The following is a 14812-nucleotide window of genomic DNA, read 5'->3' on the forward strand; positions in this document are numbered from 1 at the left end:
AGGATAAATTACTTTTGGCAGCTTCTTTGAAATGGAAATATCTCTCATGGAACCAAGCAACATACCCTGTTGATTGATTGATTGATTGAATATTTTCTTAGACATAAATGTAAAAACAGCAACAGTCAAACACTTATTCCAAAAGGGATACCAAAAAAAATCCTTGCAGTCTTGTTTCCATTTAGGCCCTATGAAATCAATTCATAAACATGTTGATTTGGGTTGCCTAACAACATAACCAAAACAACTGCCACCTCAACTTCCCTGGCGCTTTGTCACGCGGCAAACAATGCACACATTTGCATCCTATGATCAGTAGAGTGCAGCTTACAATACTTCAGAATCTCAGTGCTGATGATGGGGTATTTCATTGTTTCCTGTGTGAAACTTGGAGAAAGCACTACGCTTGGTAGTAGCTCTCTCAGCAGTGGCTTTATGGTTTAGTTTTTGAACTTTTTGTATGTATGTTTGTTGTTGTGCAGGGCTTAAAGCGGAGCTTGGAGGCGACCCGCGTGGAGGTCTCCAAGGAGGATGACAAGGCCTTGCAGCTTCTGCAAGACATCCGCGAACAGGGCAGCAAGCTCCAGGAGATCAAGGAACAGGTACACTTCTTGTTACACCACCACAGCAGGTAAAAGCTAAGATACCAAATCGGTACACAAGCAGGGCTTCCCTCTGAGGATACCCTCTGCACAGCAGTCCTTAATATGCCAAGGTCATCCCTCCAGATGGCACGCATGCAGATGGCTTCCCCACAGGGCACTCCTTCTGAAGCCAGAGACATGGCTGGGTAGAAGAACGTTTTGCTTGTTTCCTCGATTGTTTTTGATTGTTTTTGGCAGAGATTCTTGACAATTTAAAAGCTTTACTTACTTATACTACGATACTATACTAATCTAGAAGATATTTTGTAGAAGTTGTAGACCATCCGACCCAATATGGTTGTGTGCAGAAATTGTGTTTCCCCATTTCACATTTGCCATTAAGAACATTTAAGACAAAAGTTAAATTGAGTTAAAACAGTATAATGCACGGCGTTAGTGAGTGCCTGCCTGCATTGAGCGATGCAATGTCTGCTTCTTCCGGCTCTACACCATATTAATACATAGTATGGGGTGGGAATTAGTTATGATCCATCCTTGTCATCTTGGTACTACGTGAAAGGCGGTCCTCTGTTTCAGCATCGCACACACAAGGTACCTGACCAATGGCCCTATTAAGCAAGTGGAATCTAATTACATATAATTTTACAGTTTTTAAGACGTGGGGGCGTGTGCAATGTCATATTACAATTATGGGCCAGGTAAGAAGCGCTTTCGACACCCCGTGGTGTGAGCAAAACGGCCTTGAATTAGTCATGGGAGTGTTTCAGGGAGTTTTGAGGCTTACCCAATGAACATGTCCGTACTATTCTCTTTACGACACCAGCTGATGTCCTCATGGAATGCGCCCTTTTCGGCAAGTGGTATTACATTTCTGCAGACTGGCACCATAGACATGACATGACTTTGTCACATTTGGGTTAATTATTCATATTGCACTGCATGCTGTCACCTTTATGCCTCAAAAGAACAGATCCACAAGCTGTCACAGCCATGATGTGCATAGCTTGTAGGCCTATGTCTCTATTTTGTTAAGTAACTTGCAGTTTTCATTGGAAAGTCATTACAGCGGCGCAGCCATATGCTAAGGGAGGGAGATATACGCACATCATCACTTAATTTGTTTCTGTTCTAAGCATGAAAAACAGCTGTAAAAATCTTTATTCTAGTTGATTTGATTCATAAATGAATAACTAAGACTTTGAAATGGCACCTACCTATACCTTTCAGATCGGAATGGAACTGCGAGTAGATACGCAGCATTGGCTGGCAAATTGGCAATCCATGCGTAATGTTCCCAGAATCGTCTAACCCCCGAACATACAAGTTCGTTTGATATTGTTTAATTCGATAAAAATAGAACCATGTACCATACAGCGAATGAAAGCAAGATTCCTAAGGAATATGGGGATTTTTACATTTTAAAAAACGGTTGAGAAATGAGAGAACCATGAGTGTTTATAATATCAAATATTATAAGAATAATATGAAAGACAAACGGGCTGTGAAGAGCTCAGCTCACCATCCCGACAAGGAGGAAATATAGCCTATAGTGCATGCACGTATATGCACTGACTGTTGCACACACGCTCTTTATTTGTTTCTATTGAAAAACACCAGTAAAATAACGTTTATTTTATTTTATTTTATTCGAGTCACGACGAAGGAATGAGTTGAAATGCCATACGTGCGCCATGCGTATTGCTGCGGCCCCAATGTTATGGTCTTCGCTCGTAGCATTTTATTGAAGAAGAATTGAGTCGGGCGTGATACAGCATATGAAAGCTAACTTCCCAGTGATTATGGAGATGTTTTAATTTTATGACCCTTTACAATCTCAACGTTTGAACGTTTGAGCCAGAAAGCTCGTCTCCTGCTGTTGCCATGTCTCATAGAAACAAGTAAATAGGTCTATAAACATACTCCCTAAAGAATCGCATATAACAGGGGTCTGCAACCTATTTTAAATGAAGTGCCATGTTTTTATTTTCTAGATAGTGAGTCTGCCATATCAAGATTCATTTTAATGACACCACATTAAAATTTCCAGCATATTTTGATTGTCCACAAATAAATAATTAATAAAGTTCTTCCTTCTTTTTACATATTTTCTTGCACATTGTTATAATGATCATTATAAATATATATCCCCCTGCAGTCAGAGTTCATAGTTTTAATGAATTAATGTGATGCATTGTGAGCTGGTAGATCTGCTATTTTCAAAAGTAATCTTTGAAAAAAGTGACAATTGTGGAATATTTTTGAAAAATGTTATTGAAACATTTAAAAACACAAATCTGTCATGGGAGTCACTGGCTTAGTTGGGCAAATGCTGGGCAAATGCTGGGGGTCCTTGACATGGGAATGTCGCTGTGTGAGGATCACTGGTTTAAACAACATTAGGAGAAAAGCCCAAATAAGCACTTTAGAAACAAGAAAAGCAACCACAACTACCAATATTTACAAGCAACTTTACAGAAAAAGAAGCCGCTTATAATAAACAGCAAACAGACATGGCAACACTCCAGAGCCGCTCAAGTGTAAAATCAAACAGTGCTTTTTGCTTTTAAGACGTGGTCAGACCCAGGTCGAATCGGTATGCGCTGAGTGTTTTTAGGTCAAGGGGCTTAATAGCAAATAGCGCAAAGCGAAAATAATTAACATATGGACACTCCCCCAATGCTAAATTATGCAGGAACGTGGTATTCCATATGAGTGAGCGCTCACCACGGCTTCCATAATACGAAAAGGCGCAGAGCGAGGCCCAAATCTGTATTACCGCATGGGTTTTTCCACTTGCTTAATCGGGCCCCAAGTGTCTAAATATGACTACTTCAGTGACTAGCCAATGGCTGAATCTCAACCGAGTGGATGTATGGCGTTACACATACCTGCACCCTCGCCAAACGTGTGCCTATTACTTACGTACTGTACTTAATTCTTTCTCTGCCGGCTAGCTGTTGGCATTTATGAAGTTCCCAGTGCCACCATATGCATTCACTTTAACCCATTGAAACCGGGAAAGCATCTGTGTCATTTTAGATTTTAGCGTTGGCTATTAAATCCATTTTGGGCGGGAACCCCTTTTGGTGTTTTAAACATTGTTATAATTTAGCTATTGAAAAATAGCAGATCTACAAGCTCATAGCGCGCCACCGAGTGGCGCGCTATGAACTTGTAGATCTGCTATTTTTGAAAAATCGTTAAAATGTGCCTTTTTCTTTCCGAAAATTGTCATGATTTAGAAAACTTTTTTTTTAAAATTTCGACGTCAGGCCTGAATGGGTTAAGAGAAGGAGTTTGCAATATTGCAATATTGATACATTTACTTAAGTAACTGTAAAACATGTACTTGTCCCACCACTGCTCAGGAGTACCATGCTCAGCTGGAAGAGCTGGAGGAGACCATCAGGCAGCTGGAGGAAGACCTGTCGGCCGCCCGCCGCCGCAGCGACCTGTATGAGTCCGAGCTCCGAGACTCCAGGCAGACCAGCGAGGAGCTGAAACGGAAGGCTGTAGAATACCAACAGAGAATCCAGAAGGTATGCTGGAACATTATGGAGAAAGCGGCCACCGTCATTTTTTTGAGCGGATCAGCCGCTTCAATGCACAACTTTGTGTATAGTATGTCTGTATGTCCGTTTGAGCATGGAATGTCCGTGACATCATATCATGTTGTTGACATCATCAGATGTCATCATTGTGATGAAAGACACCGCTCACTTCACAAGAGTGTTTATTTTTTTATTTTTTTTAAAGATCAGTCATATGGGAATTGACGAGAGAAATGCTTAGCAAAAGCAAGGCATTGCTCATTCATATTTCTACTTCTCTATTGGACAATGATTTGCATAACTATTCACAACGCAACCTCAAGTGTACACCTTTCCATGAGATATTTAAGTCGAGACAATTTCTCTCTAGCCATTTAGAGAGAAATAGCGGTACATGAAAAGGTAGCTTTTGAGATTGTATGTCCTTGTGTCCTTGATGTATCCTTGTTGCACTGTTTATTTTTTAGGCCAGAGAGCAAGGCAAAGCTGAAGTAGAGGAGCTACTCACCAAACTGGAGAAGGTGAGTAAGAATAAGCTGATTTATTCATTCCGAAATGTGTATGCCCTACCAACAGTCATAAAGAAGTGTGAATCCTTACTCTCCTTCAAAACCGCTCTATAAGAGCACTTACAGGTGGGGTGGCTGCAATTCAGAACTGGTCCCTGAAATATACTTTGTAATACATTTGTCTGTCATTAAATGTTTTGATGAATTGAGTACAAAGGACCCCAATGGAAACAAGCCATAGTGCTTTCTTGGGTGTCTATTCCTGTTAGCAGACCTTGTATTGAACTGTACTTTCCTGTGCTGGTCTTTGCAAACTGTTAATAAAGTATCAATAAATCAATGCAGAGCTTCATGTACAGTAAGTGTCTCTAGTACACTGTGGTAGACTCGTCTGTCATTCACTCAGCTTGTTGTTTTATTTAGACCAATTCTGAACAACAATTGAAGATCGAAGAGCTCCAGGACAAACTCTCCAAGGTAAGTGCCTTCTGACTTTATGACCTCCATTTCTGATAAAAAAGATTTCCCTTGATGGTTTTGATTAAATACACATTTACTAGTTCTTAATGAATCATTGGTAATGGTTAACCTTGTCTGTTGTCATTGCTAATTCTGCTACCGGCTTATATGCATTTAAGTGTAATCTGCTGCCTGAACATATAGGGATCACAGGTGTAGTGGAGGGTTTGGAGTGATCATTTCGACCCCACCGGGTTTAACGTTGGTTCCCAAACTTTCCAAAACAGAAACTAGACCCAAATTAGTGAAAATAGCCGATCTGCGAGCTCACAACGTGTTGCTTCATGCCACGCTGTTTTCACTACTTCTTAAATATTTGTTAAATATTTGTTTGTTAAACACTTAATGTAAAACCTTAAAATTGACTAAGTGCGTGGCACACGACCATGTGCCATATCACCGGGTAACAATCAAAAACAATAATTTATGTTACAGCATGCATTAGTGCACTTACAGAAGGTAATAATAATAATGACAATGACATCACAGCATGCATTAGTGCACTTACAGAAGGTCCGACTTTGCCTTGAGGACCGGCATCTCCAGGGCGACCAGTAAGACCCTAGAAGTGGACAATAGAACACATTCAAATGAGTCATCATGTCTCTCACAACAACAGACACAACACAAGCTAGGAACGTTTGAGTGCTTCTTTTTTCACGTCAGCAAGCCCACCCCCATTGCACCACTACCCACCTCTTTAGTTTAGAAATGGCATTGATACCTCATGCCTGGGCTTGAACATGGATTTTATAACATTCCTAAACTGGTTAGAATAATAATAATGAAAAGGGGATATCGTTTAAACCTTCATTTCCAGGGAAGGTTTGCAGAGTATGAAATATAGATGCTCTTTCTCAGCAGCGCTCTACTTCACAATTACAGTTACACACATTTACACCTTGCTTTAAGCTTCCCAGTGCAATCACAGCCTTAATGCTGCGTTCACACACACGGGCAGATGCACATATACATACAGTCTGCCATTCATTGTCAATGAAAACACAAAGATGCATCTGACGTTTGTAGCTGCTGCAAAACTACAAAAAACACACCCGTGTGAAGTGAGTGGTGCAACTCCGTGTGGGGTCCCCCAGGAACGCGCCCAGGGGGCTGGGCCGGTTCCGGCGAGCCGCCGCGTGTCCGAAACGGTTGAGAAAGGACAGTTACCATGTGGGGGTCCCTCTACTGTACTGTACTGTCACTGTAAAGTACTGTCACACCCAAAATCATCAAAGTTAATATGTGTGTGTGTGTGTGTATTAGGCTGCACAACAGTGACACTTGGTGATGAAAACCAACCAAACGCTATTTTCGTGCTCGGACACAGCCAGGGACACAGCCAGGGACACAGCCAGGGACACAGCCAGGGACACAGCCAGAGACACAGCCAGGGACACAGCCAGAGACACAGCCAGGGACACAGCCAGGGACACAGCCAGGGACACAGCCAGGGACACAGCCAGGGACACAGCCAGAGACACAGCCAGGGACACAGGAGTGGTTGCATATTTATACTGTGTATAAAGGTCTGTCATTATGAGCAGTCTTCAAAGTACCACCCCACTCATTATTGGCCAGGATAAAAAACAACAAAGTATTTCCATTGCCTGGACTGCTGCCTTCACAGGCACATGACAGACGAGACAGATAGCCTTCTTTAGAAAAGATTATGCAATATTTTGCAACATGCTGTACTAAATGATAAATTGGTGCAGAGAATAATAACAATAATAATAATGGCAGCAGCTTGTACATTTATAGATAGAAAGACAATGAACAACCAACATACAAATAATCAAAACAAACAACTACCGGTAGTTGCTTTAGGGCAGGCCTGAGTGATAGATGTCTTTTTTTTTAAGTAGCCATAATAGAATCCAGATTTCAAGTGTGGCAAATCTCCCTTGGGATAGAGTTCCACAGGGTGGGGGCTGCCACACTGAAGGCTCTGTCCCCAAAGCTTCACATGCTAATTATTACTTACTGCAATTATGTGCAGACACCCAATCCATTTTCCTGTTTAATCTGTAGAAGTATAATTTGAACTGGCTTGTTGGCGTTTTCTGCTTACTATAAATTAGCCTCACCATATTATTGGCTGACTTGAACTCCATGGCCATCCTCTCAGATACTTTAACTTTAACTACAGCACCAGTATATAACTTTGTCTCAGATTTTAACTCTGTGGCCCCAATTCAAGACAGCAGTTGAAGAGATACAGTTGGAGGCCATCAATATTGTCCTGTTACAATTTAGCTATTGAAAAATAGCAGATCTACAAGCTCATAGCGCGCCACCGAGTGGCGCGCTACGAGCTTGTAGGTCTGCTATTTTTTTTAAATCGTGAAAAGGATTTAGAAGGATTTTTGTAAAATTTTGAGGTCAGGCCTAAATGGGTCAAATGATAAGGGACAATATCGGTGGCACCCAACTGTAAAGAGAGAGAAGGAAGGAATGCAAAGACTGGAGATGCCAGAGCCAAAGACATGGATAAAGGAGAAGGTGCAGTAAGGGCAGCTTGTTCAAGACATGGATAAAGGAGAAGGTTCAGTAAGGGCAGCTTGTTCAAAGACATGGATAAAGGAGAAGGTGCAGTAAGGGCAGCTTGTTCAAGACATGGCTAAAGGAGAAGGTGCAGTAAGGGCAGCTTGTTCAAAGACATGGATAGAGGAGAAGGTGCAGTAAGGGCAGCTTGTTCAAGACATGGTTAAAGGAGACGGTGCAGTAAGGGCAGCTTGTTCAAGACATGGATAAAGGAGAAGGTGCAGTAAGGGAGCCAAAGACATGGATAAAGGAGAAGGTGCAGTAAGGGCAGCTTGTTCAAAGACATGGATAAAGGAGAAGGTGCAGTAAGGGCAGCTTGTTCAAGACATGGATAAAGGAGAAGGTTCAGTAAGGGCAGCTTGTTCAAGACATGGCTAAAGGAGAAGGTGCAGTAAGGGCAGCTTGTTCAAAGACATGGATAGAGGAGAAGGTGCAGTAAGGGCAGCTTGTTCAAGACATGGTTAAAGGAGACGGTGCAGTAAGGGCAGCTTGTTCAAGACATGGATAAAGGAGAAGGTGCAGTAAGGGAGCCAAAGACATGGATAGAGGAGAAGGTGCAGTAAGGGCAGCTTGTTCAAAGACATGGATAAAGGAGAAGGTGCAGTAAGGGCAGCTTGTTCAAGACATGGATAAAGGAGAAGGTGCAGTAAGGGAGCCAAAGACATGGATAAAGGAGAAGGTGCAGTAAGGGCAGCTTGTTCAAGACATGGATAAAGGAGAAGGTGCAGTAAGGGCAGCTTGGATAAAGGAGAAGGTGCAGTAAGGGCAGCTTGTTCAAGACATGGATGAAGGAGAAGGTGCAGTAAGGGCAGCTTGTTCAAGGCATGGATAAAGGAGAGGGTGCAGTAAGGGCAGCTTGTTCAAGACATGGATAAAGGAGAAGGTGCAGTAAGGGCAGCTTGGATAAAGGAGAAGGTGCAGTAAGGGCAGCTTGTTCAAGACATGGATAAAGGAGAAGGTGCAGTAAGGGCAGCTTGTTCAAGACATGGTTAAAGGAGACGGTGCAGTAAGGGCAGCTTGTTCAAAGACATGGATAAAGGAGAAGGTGCAGTAAGGGCAGCTTGTTCAAGACATGGATAAAGGAGAAGGTGCAGTAAGGGAGCCAAAGACATGGATAAAGGAGAAGGTGCAGTAAGGGCAGCTTGTTCAAGACATGGATAAAGGAGAAGGTGCAGTAAGGGCAGCTTGGATAAAGGAGAAGGTGCAGTAAGGGCAGCTTGTTCAAGACATGGATGAAGGAGAAGGTGCAGTAAGGGCAGCTTGTTCAAGGCATGGATAAAGGAGAGGGTGCAGTAAGGGCAGCTTGTTCAAGACATGGATAAAGGAGACGGTGCAGTAAGGGCAGCTTGTTCAAGACATGGATAAAGGAGAAGGTGCAGTAAGGGCAGCTTGTTCAAGACATGGATAAAGGAGACAGTGCAGTAAGGGCAGCTTGTTCAAGACATGGATAGAGGAGAAGGTGCAGCAAGGGCAGCTTGTTCAAGACATGGATAGAGGAGAAGGTGCAGTAAGGGCAGCTTGTTCAAGACATGGATAAAGGAGAAGGTGCAGTAAGGGCAGCTTGTTCAAAGACATGGATAAAGGAGAAGGTGCAGTAAGGGCAGCTTGTTCAAAGACATGGATAAAGGAGAAGGTGCAGTAAGGGCAGCTTGTTCAAGATTGAAAGAAAAAGTCATGAGGGGAAAAACAACATTATTTAGTAGCGGAACAGAAAGTCAAATGATGGAAAAGCAGTTATTAAGAAGAAAGTGGTGTAAGGTCTTATATAGACTGATCAGCTGTGGTCTGACGTAATGTCTGACGTAATGAAATCACACCCGTGTGAACTGGGTGACCATAGCAACCATGCTCATTTTTTGGTACGAACAGACAGACAGACAAACAGACAGACAGACACGTAAACTAACAAAGCCAGTTGTAGGAGTGGTTTACACCACTCAAAAAAAGACAGACGGAAGCAGTGAGAATGGAGAGATAAGTAAAGTAGCGTGCAAACCACTCATCCATTTGACCAAATATGTATATCTGAATTATGTCTGAATTTCAGAAAAGGATTGATACGTAACATTATGTTACATGGATGGATACAGTATGTCAGATCAATGGCGAATGATGAAAATTACAGTTTAATAGTCAGTCACATTCTATGGTTACGGACTGTGAAAAATATACCAGTGAAACATTGTCACTTTCATTTATTTTAAAAAGTTACAAAGTATGACATGAACTTACTTTTGAATTGTGTCATTTTCATAATTCAGTAACATAATTGTCATTTTGTCACATAAATATTTGTCTCCCATGCTGTCTGTCTACTGAGACGGTTTAGCTTTACCCACCTTTTTCCCCCCAACACTCGGTCAAATTAACAAGCTTGTACTGAGATCTACTGCAGGGGTTCTCAACCCGTGGGTCGCGACCCCTCGGGGGGGTCGCCAAATTATTTTAGGGGGTCCACAAATTATTTTCAAAAAAATAAATAAAAAAAAAGATAAAAAAAACAAAAAAAAAACACGATTTTTCAAAAATAGCAGACCTACAAGCTCGTAGCGCGCCACTCGGTGGCGCGCTATGAGCTTGTAGATCTGCTATTTTTAAATAGCTAAATTATAACAATGCTTAAAACACCAAAAGGGGTTCCCACCCAAAATGGTTTAAGGTTATTGTAGCAGTCAATTTATATTGGGGGTCGGGAGGGGGCGGGGCGGGGGTCCCGAGACGTTGCCAAAGCATTTTCGGGGTCCCCGGCCAAAAACGTTGAGAACCCCTGATCTACTGTAACAGTCTTTGACCTCCTGACCTTCTCTAGGCAGTGAAAGCCAGCACCGAAGCCACCGAGCTGCTGCAGAACATTCGTCAGGCCAAAGAAAGGCTGGAGCGAGATCTTGAGCGTCTAAAGGGCAAGGACCCTAGTGACACGCTCAAACGCCGCTTGAGAGAGACCGAGGTATGAGCTTCTACAAAATGCCACAGTGCTTAACCCATTTAGAGTTAGACATGAGCCAGTTTTATGAAAGACGCCCTAAAACCCGATGACTTTCTGAGAAACTTCACAGAATTGAATCCGGAAAACTACTGAAAAAGATTAAAGCCTAAATGGGTTAATGTCACACTGTTACATTAACATACTAGTTGTATTTTCATGACATACAAGCCCAACCGTCTTATTTTAATGTTTAATTGCTGGAACCGACAGTCCAGAGAATGTTCCTGGGTATCGATTTGCTAAAAGCGTTAATGTTTGTCTGTTTATCTGTGTGTGTGTGTGTGTGTGTGTGTGTGTGTGTGTGTGTGTGTGTGTGTGTGTGTGTGTGTGTGTGTACTGTAGGAGGGCAGGAAGACCCTAGAGAACCAGGTGAAAAGACTGGAGATGGTGGAGCGAAGAGAGAACAAGCTGAAAGATGACATCCAGACGAAATCCTCACAGATCCAGCAGATGGCTGATAAGATCCTGGTGAGAGGGAGCCACAGATGAGGCCGTCTAATGCTAGCCTTTGTGCCCTTCTTCTCTCCCCCCCACTCACACACTCATTCTAGCGGCTGGCTGGTGAATCCATCCTTGGGTACTACCCTCTGTTCTCCGTCCTTTTTTATCCTGGAACACACGTTACACACCCTATGCAGGGCTTTTCTTTAGGGAGCTGCATGTAGGCTGTGCTATGCAGTCCCCCAGAACACATGTCTTACTGAACTCGGCACATGCATAGACTTAAACATACACCTGCTCCTAACTGCACTGCATGCCAGCATGAGCAGTCACATGTCTTCAGAGCATTTCTTTTTTTAATGTCTTCCATAACCCTCGTATAATAATAACGTCCCATCTAGGAACTTGAAGAGAACCTGAGGGAGACGCAGTCGACAGCCCTGAGAATGGAAACCAGCCTGGCTCATAAAGAAAGGCTTTATGAAGACAAGATCAAGGTAGGGCTGAGTAATGTCTGTTGTACATTAAACAAATAAATGCGTCCATTTGAACTCATTGCTGTAAATATCATTCAGAAGACTCAGCCATTTCATGTGACGTAAACAGTGTTGACTAAACAGTCCTGGTTCTGTGTGAAGGTTCTGGAGGCCCAGATGAAGGTGGACCTGGCTGACAAGGACAGTCTGGAAGCCAAACGCACCGAGCAGGAGGAGGAGGCCAGAGAGAAATGCAAGCTCATCAGCGAACAGAAAGCTGTAAGCAGTGGTTTTGCTTGGTATTCAGGATTAGGATTATACATTAGGGTCGTAATGAACATTAAGATTAGAACTCAAAATTATTGAAAAAAGTATTACTTGAAATATATAATGTAACTTGTCGTAACTGCAGTTGTCTGTCTGTCTGTCTGTCTGTCTGTCTGTCTGTCTGTCTGTCTGTCTGTCTGTCTGTCTGTCTGTCTGTCTGTCTGTCTGTCTGTCTGTCTGACTGACTGACTGACTGACTGACTGACTGACTGACTGTCTGACTGACTGACTGACTGACTGACTGACTGACTGACTGACCAGAGATTTGAACCCGATTTGAACTCCTATCCGTTTTACAAAATGAAAAGAGAGATGATGTGAATTACACTGTGAGAACGGTGGTAATCCCTAACATGCCTCCAGTAGAACACCATTGCTGTGCTATGTGAAAATGTGTGATTGCAAAGAAAGTGTACTACAAACTATGATTTTTGTTATCTTTTCTGCTTGAAACTGAGGAGACTGCCTGTTCGAGTTATGCCTAGGTTTGATCACGCTATTTTTTGTTAAAGAAATTCATGTCAAATAATGGAAACGGATATATTGGCTTCCACATCTATTGTTCTGCCAAAATATATCAGGGAAAATTAACAAGCTTTTTTTGTATTTCCTATTTAGATAAACAAATGTGGCTTAGCCTTGTTCCCGAGCTGATCCTCATTACATAACAACTCGATGCTGCACTTTGCTATATTAAATAAATGTATTTGTTACCAAAATAATGATTAAGATTCAAATTTGGATAAAAATCATATTTGAATCAAGATCAAATAAAATTAAGAGAGAATTGACAGCCCTATTAGATGATAATTGTAATAATAATTATGATAATAATAATAATAACAAACAGACAAAAAGCACAATGAGGGATTCACAAAGATTAAGACTGACGGTTCATACTGTGTTGTGGTGCCTGTTCCTCTTAATGTCTTAATAATGGAGTACAGTGCTTCACATCCAGTGCTTCACATCCAGTGCTTCACATCCAGTGTTTCACATCCAGTGCTTCACATCCAGTGCTTCACATCCAGTGCTTCACATCCAGTGCTTCACATCCAGTGCTTCACATCCAGTGCTTCACATCCAGTGCTTCACATCCAGTGCTTCACATCCAGTGCTTCACATCCAAAGCGTAAAAATGTATGCCTAATAGTCACCCATTGAAACACCAACGGCGGAGGCAGTGAGTTTATATAATACACCAACCTGTTCAGGTTCAGGAGCAGTTGAGGGTTCAGGCTCTTGTTCTCCAACAATTCAACATGATAGCAGGAGGAGCTAGTATAGGGAATGGATCAAACCAGGATCCTTCCCAGGCAGTGACGCTACCACCTGCTCATTCTTCTCTGGTAGTTTGAACACTATAGTTCAGTGTGTGATTATACACTCATTTAAGGCAAAGGGCAAGCGTTGCATGAGAGAAACTGATTACTTTTTTCAATTCAATTCAATTTTATTAAAGTGTCAAATCACAACAAGTTGTCTCAAGACACTTTACAACCAACAAAGATCCACCCAGAGCAAGCAATATTGCGACAATGGTAACTAAAAACTCCCCTTTAGGAAGAAACGTCAGGCAGAACCCGACTCTAGGGTGGGCGGCCATCTGCCTCGACCGTGTCGGGGGAGAGGGGGGGGTAGAGGGGGAATAGGAAGAAAGAAGAAAGAATTACTTTAAATCCTGGGTTCAAGCAGGATCTAGGATCTTCGCTCCCGCTCCACCCAAGGCCCATAGGCCCCCCCCACCCTTCCCCTCCTCCATGCTATTTTAATTGGTGATAGAATGCTCATGATACCTCTATTTACCGGACATCGACTCCTAGCTATATAATCCACTCATTATACATTAGGCCCACCTCACTAACCTAGGTGCCAGTTTAGAGATGTTAACTTAAGTTGTCTTTTATAGCCTATTTTAGTTTGTGTTACCATTACTATACTACATGCTCTTGACCCTTTCCTAACCCTAACCCTTTGTCTCATCTCATGTTGTGCTGCTCTGACAACTACATTTTCCTCTGGATCAGGTCTAACTAACGGTCTATCTACGTATCTGTGCACACGCGCGCGTGTGCGTGTGCGTGTGTGTGTGTTGCTCTCTCTCTCCTCTCTCTCTCTCTCTCTCTCTCCCTCTCTCCCGCTCTCTCTGTAGACTTGAGGCATGTTTAATCCAGACACAATGATGTGACATTAACAGTAGGAGATTCAACTCCAACACCTTAATTGACCTACGGTTGTGGCCAAAACTAGCCATTCTGAGTCAAATCTATTAATTTAGACACAGATCCTTGCATCTTTGTCATTAGTCATTTTACATGGAGGTGGTTTCCACCATGTTGTGCCTCTCTCCCCCTTCAGACCATCAATGCCATGGATTCCAAGATGAAGAACCTGGAACAGCGCATTGGGGAGCTGTCAGAGGCTAACAAGCTGGCCGCCAACAGCAGTATCTACACCCAGAAGAACATGTGAGTGAGCTGATAGGTCTTCTGCCTACTACGCCATCCTCTCATGCAAGCGTCCAGCATTAGTCCCAATTTAAGTATCCCATGTTAAAGGTGAAACTTCTGGCTGTGATGACATTTTACTTGATGATTGATTGTCAAGACGCCCTGAGGGCGAGAAGCGATCTCGCCCTAAAGGGCGACGTCACGTGCACGCATCCGCCTGGGTGACAGCAGACTGCTGGGCGAGTGCTGGCACTTTGGCATGGGGGGGTCAGATCAACATATGGAATGAATTCTGTACTGGCCATATATAAGCGTGTCTTGAGTGTACAGGGTTTGATGAGGTCAGATCCTCAAGCTGCTGGCCAGCTCCAAATATACAGATCTAGGTGATGATCCAGTCA

The 14812-nt window shown here is 42.7% G+C and overlaps 1 protein-coding gene across 5 annotated transcripts in view; it reads left to right on the top strand.

Annotated features, from left to right (window-relative positions):
* Window positions 1–14812, top strand: part of cita (citron rho-interacting serine/threonine kinase a) — an 84538-nt gene that overhangs the window by 19237 nt on the left and 50489 nt on the right. For all 5 annotated transcript variants that reach the window (XM_079510095.1, XM_079510097.1, XM_079510096.1 and 2 more), the window contains exons 13-21: window positions 483–602; window positions 3974–4144; window positions 4624–4677; window positions 5089–5142; window positions 10541–10678; window positions 11060–11185; window positions 11560–11655; window positions 11797–11913; window positions 14320–14429. In XM_079510095.1, coding sequence (XP_079366221.1) covers window positions 483–602; window positions 3974–4144; window positions 4624–4677; window positions 5089–5142; window positions 10541–10678; window positions 11060–11185; window positions 11560–11655; window positions 11797–11913; window positions 14320–14429 — 986 coding nt within the window. The remainder of the gene's footprint in view (window positions 1–482; window positions 603–3973; window positions 4145–4623; window positions 4678–5088; window positions 5143–10540; window positions 10679–11059; window positions 11186–11559; window positions 11656–11796; window positions 11914–14319; window positions 14430–14812) is intronic.

The sequence above is a fragment of the Electrona antarctica genome (genome assembly GCF_951216825.1).
Source record: "Electrona antarctica genome assembly, chromosome: 9".
NCBI lineage: Eukaryota > Metazoa > Chordata > Actinopteri > Myctophiformes > Myctophidae > Electrona > Electrona antarctica.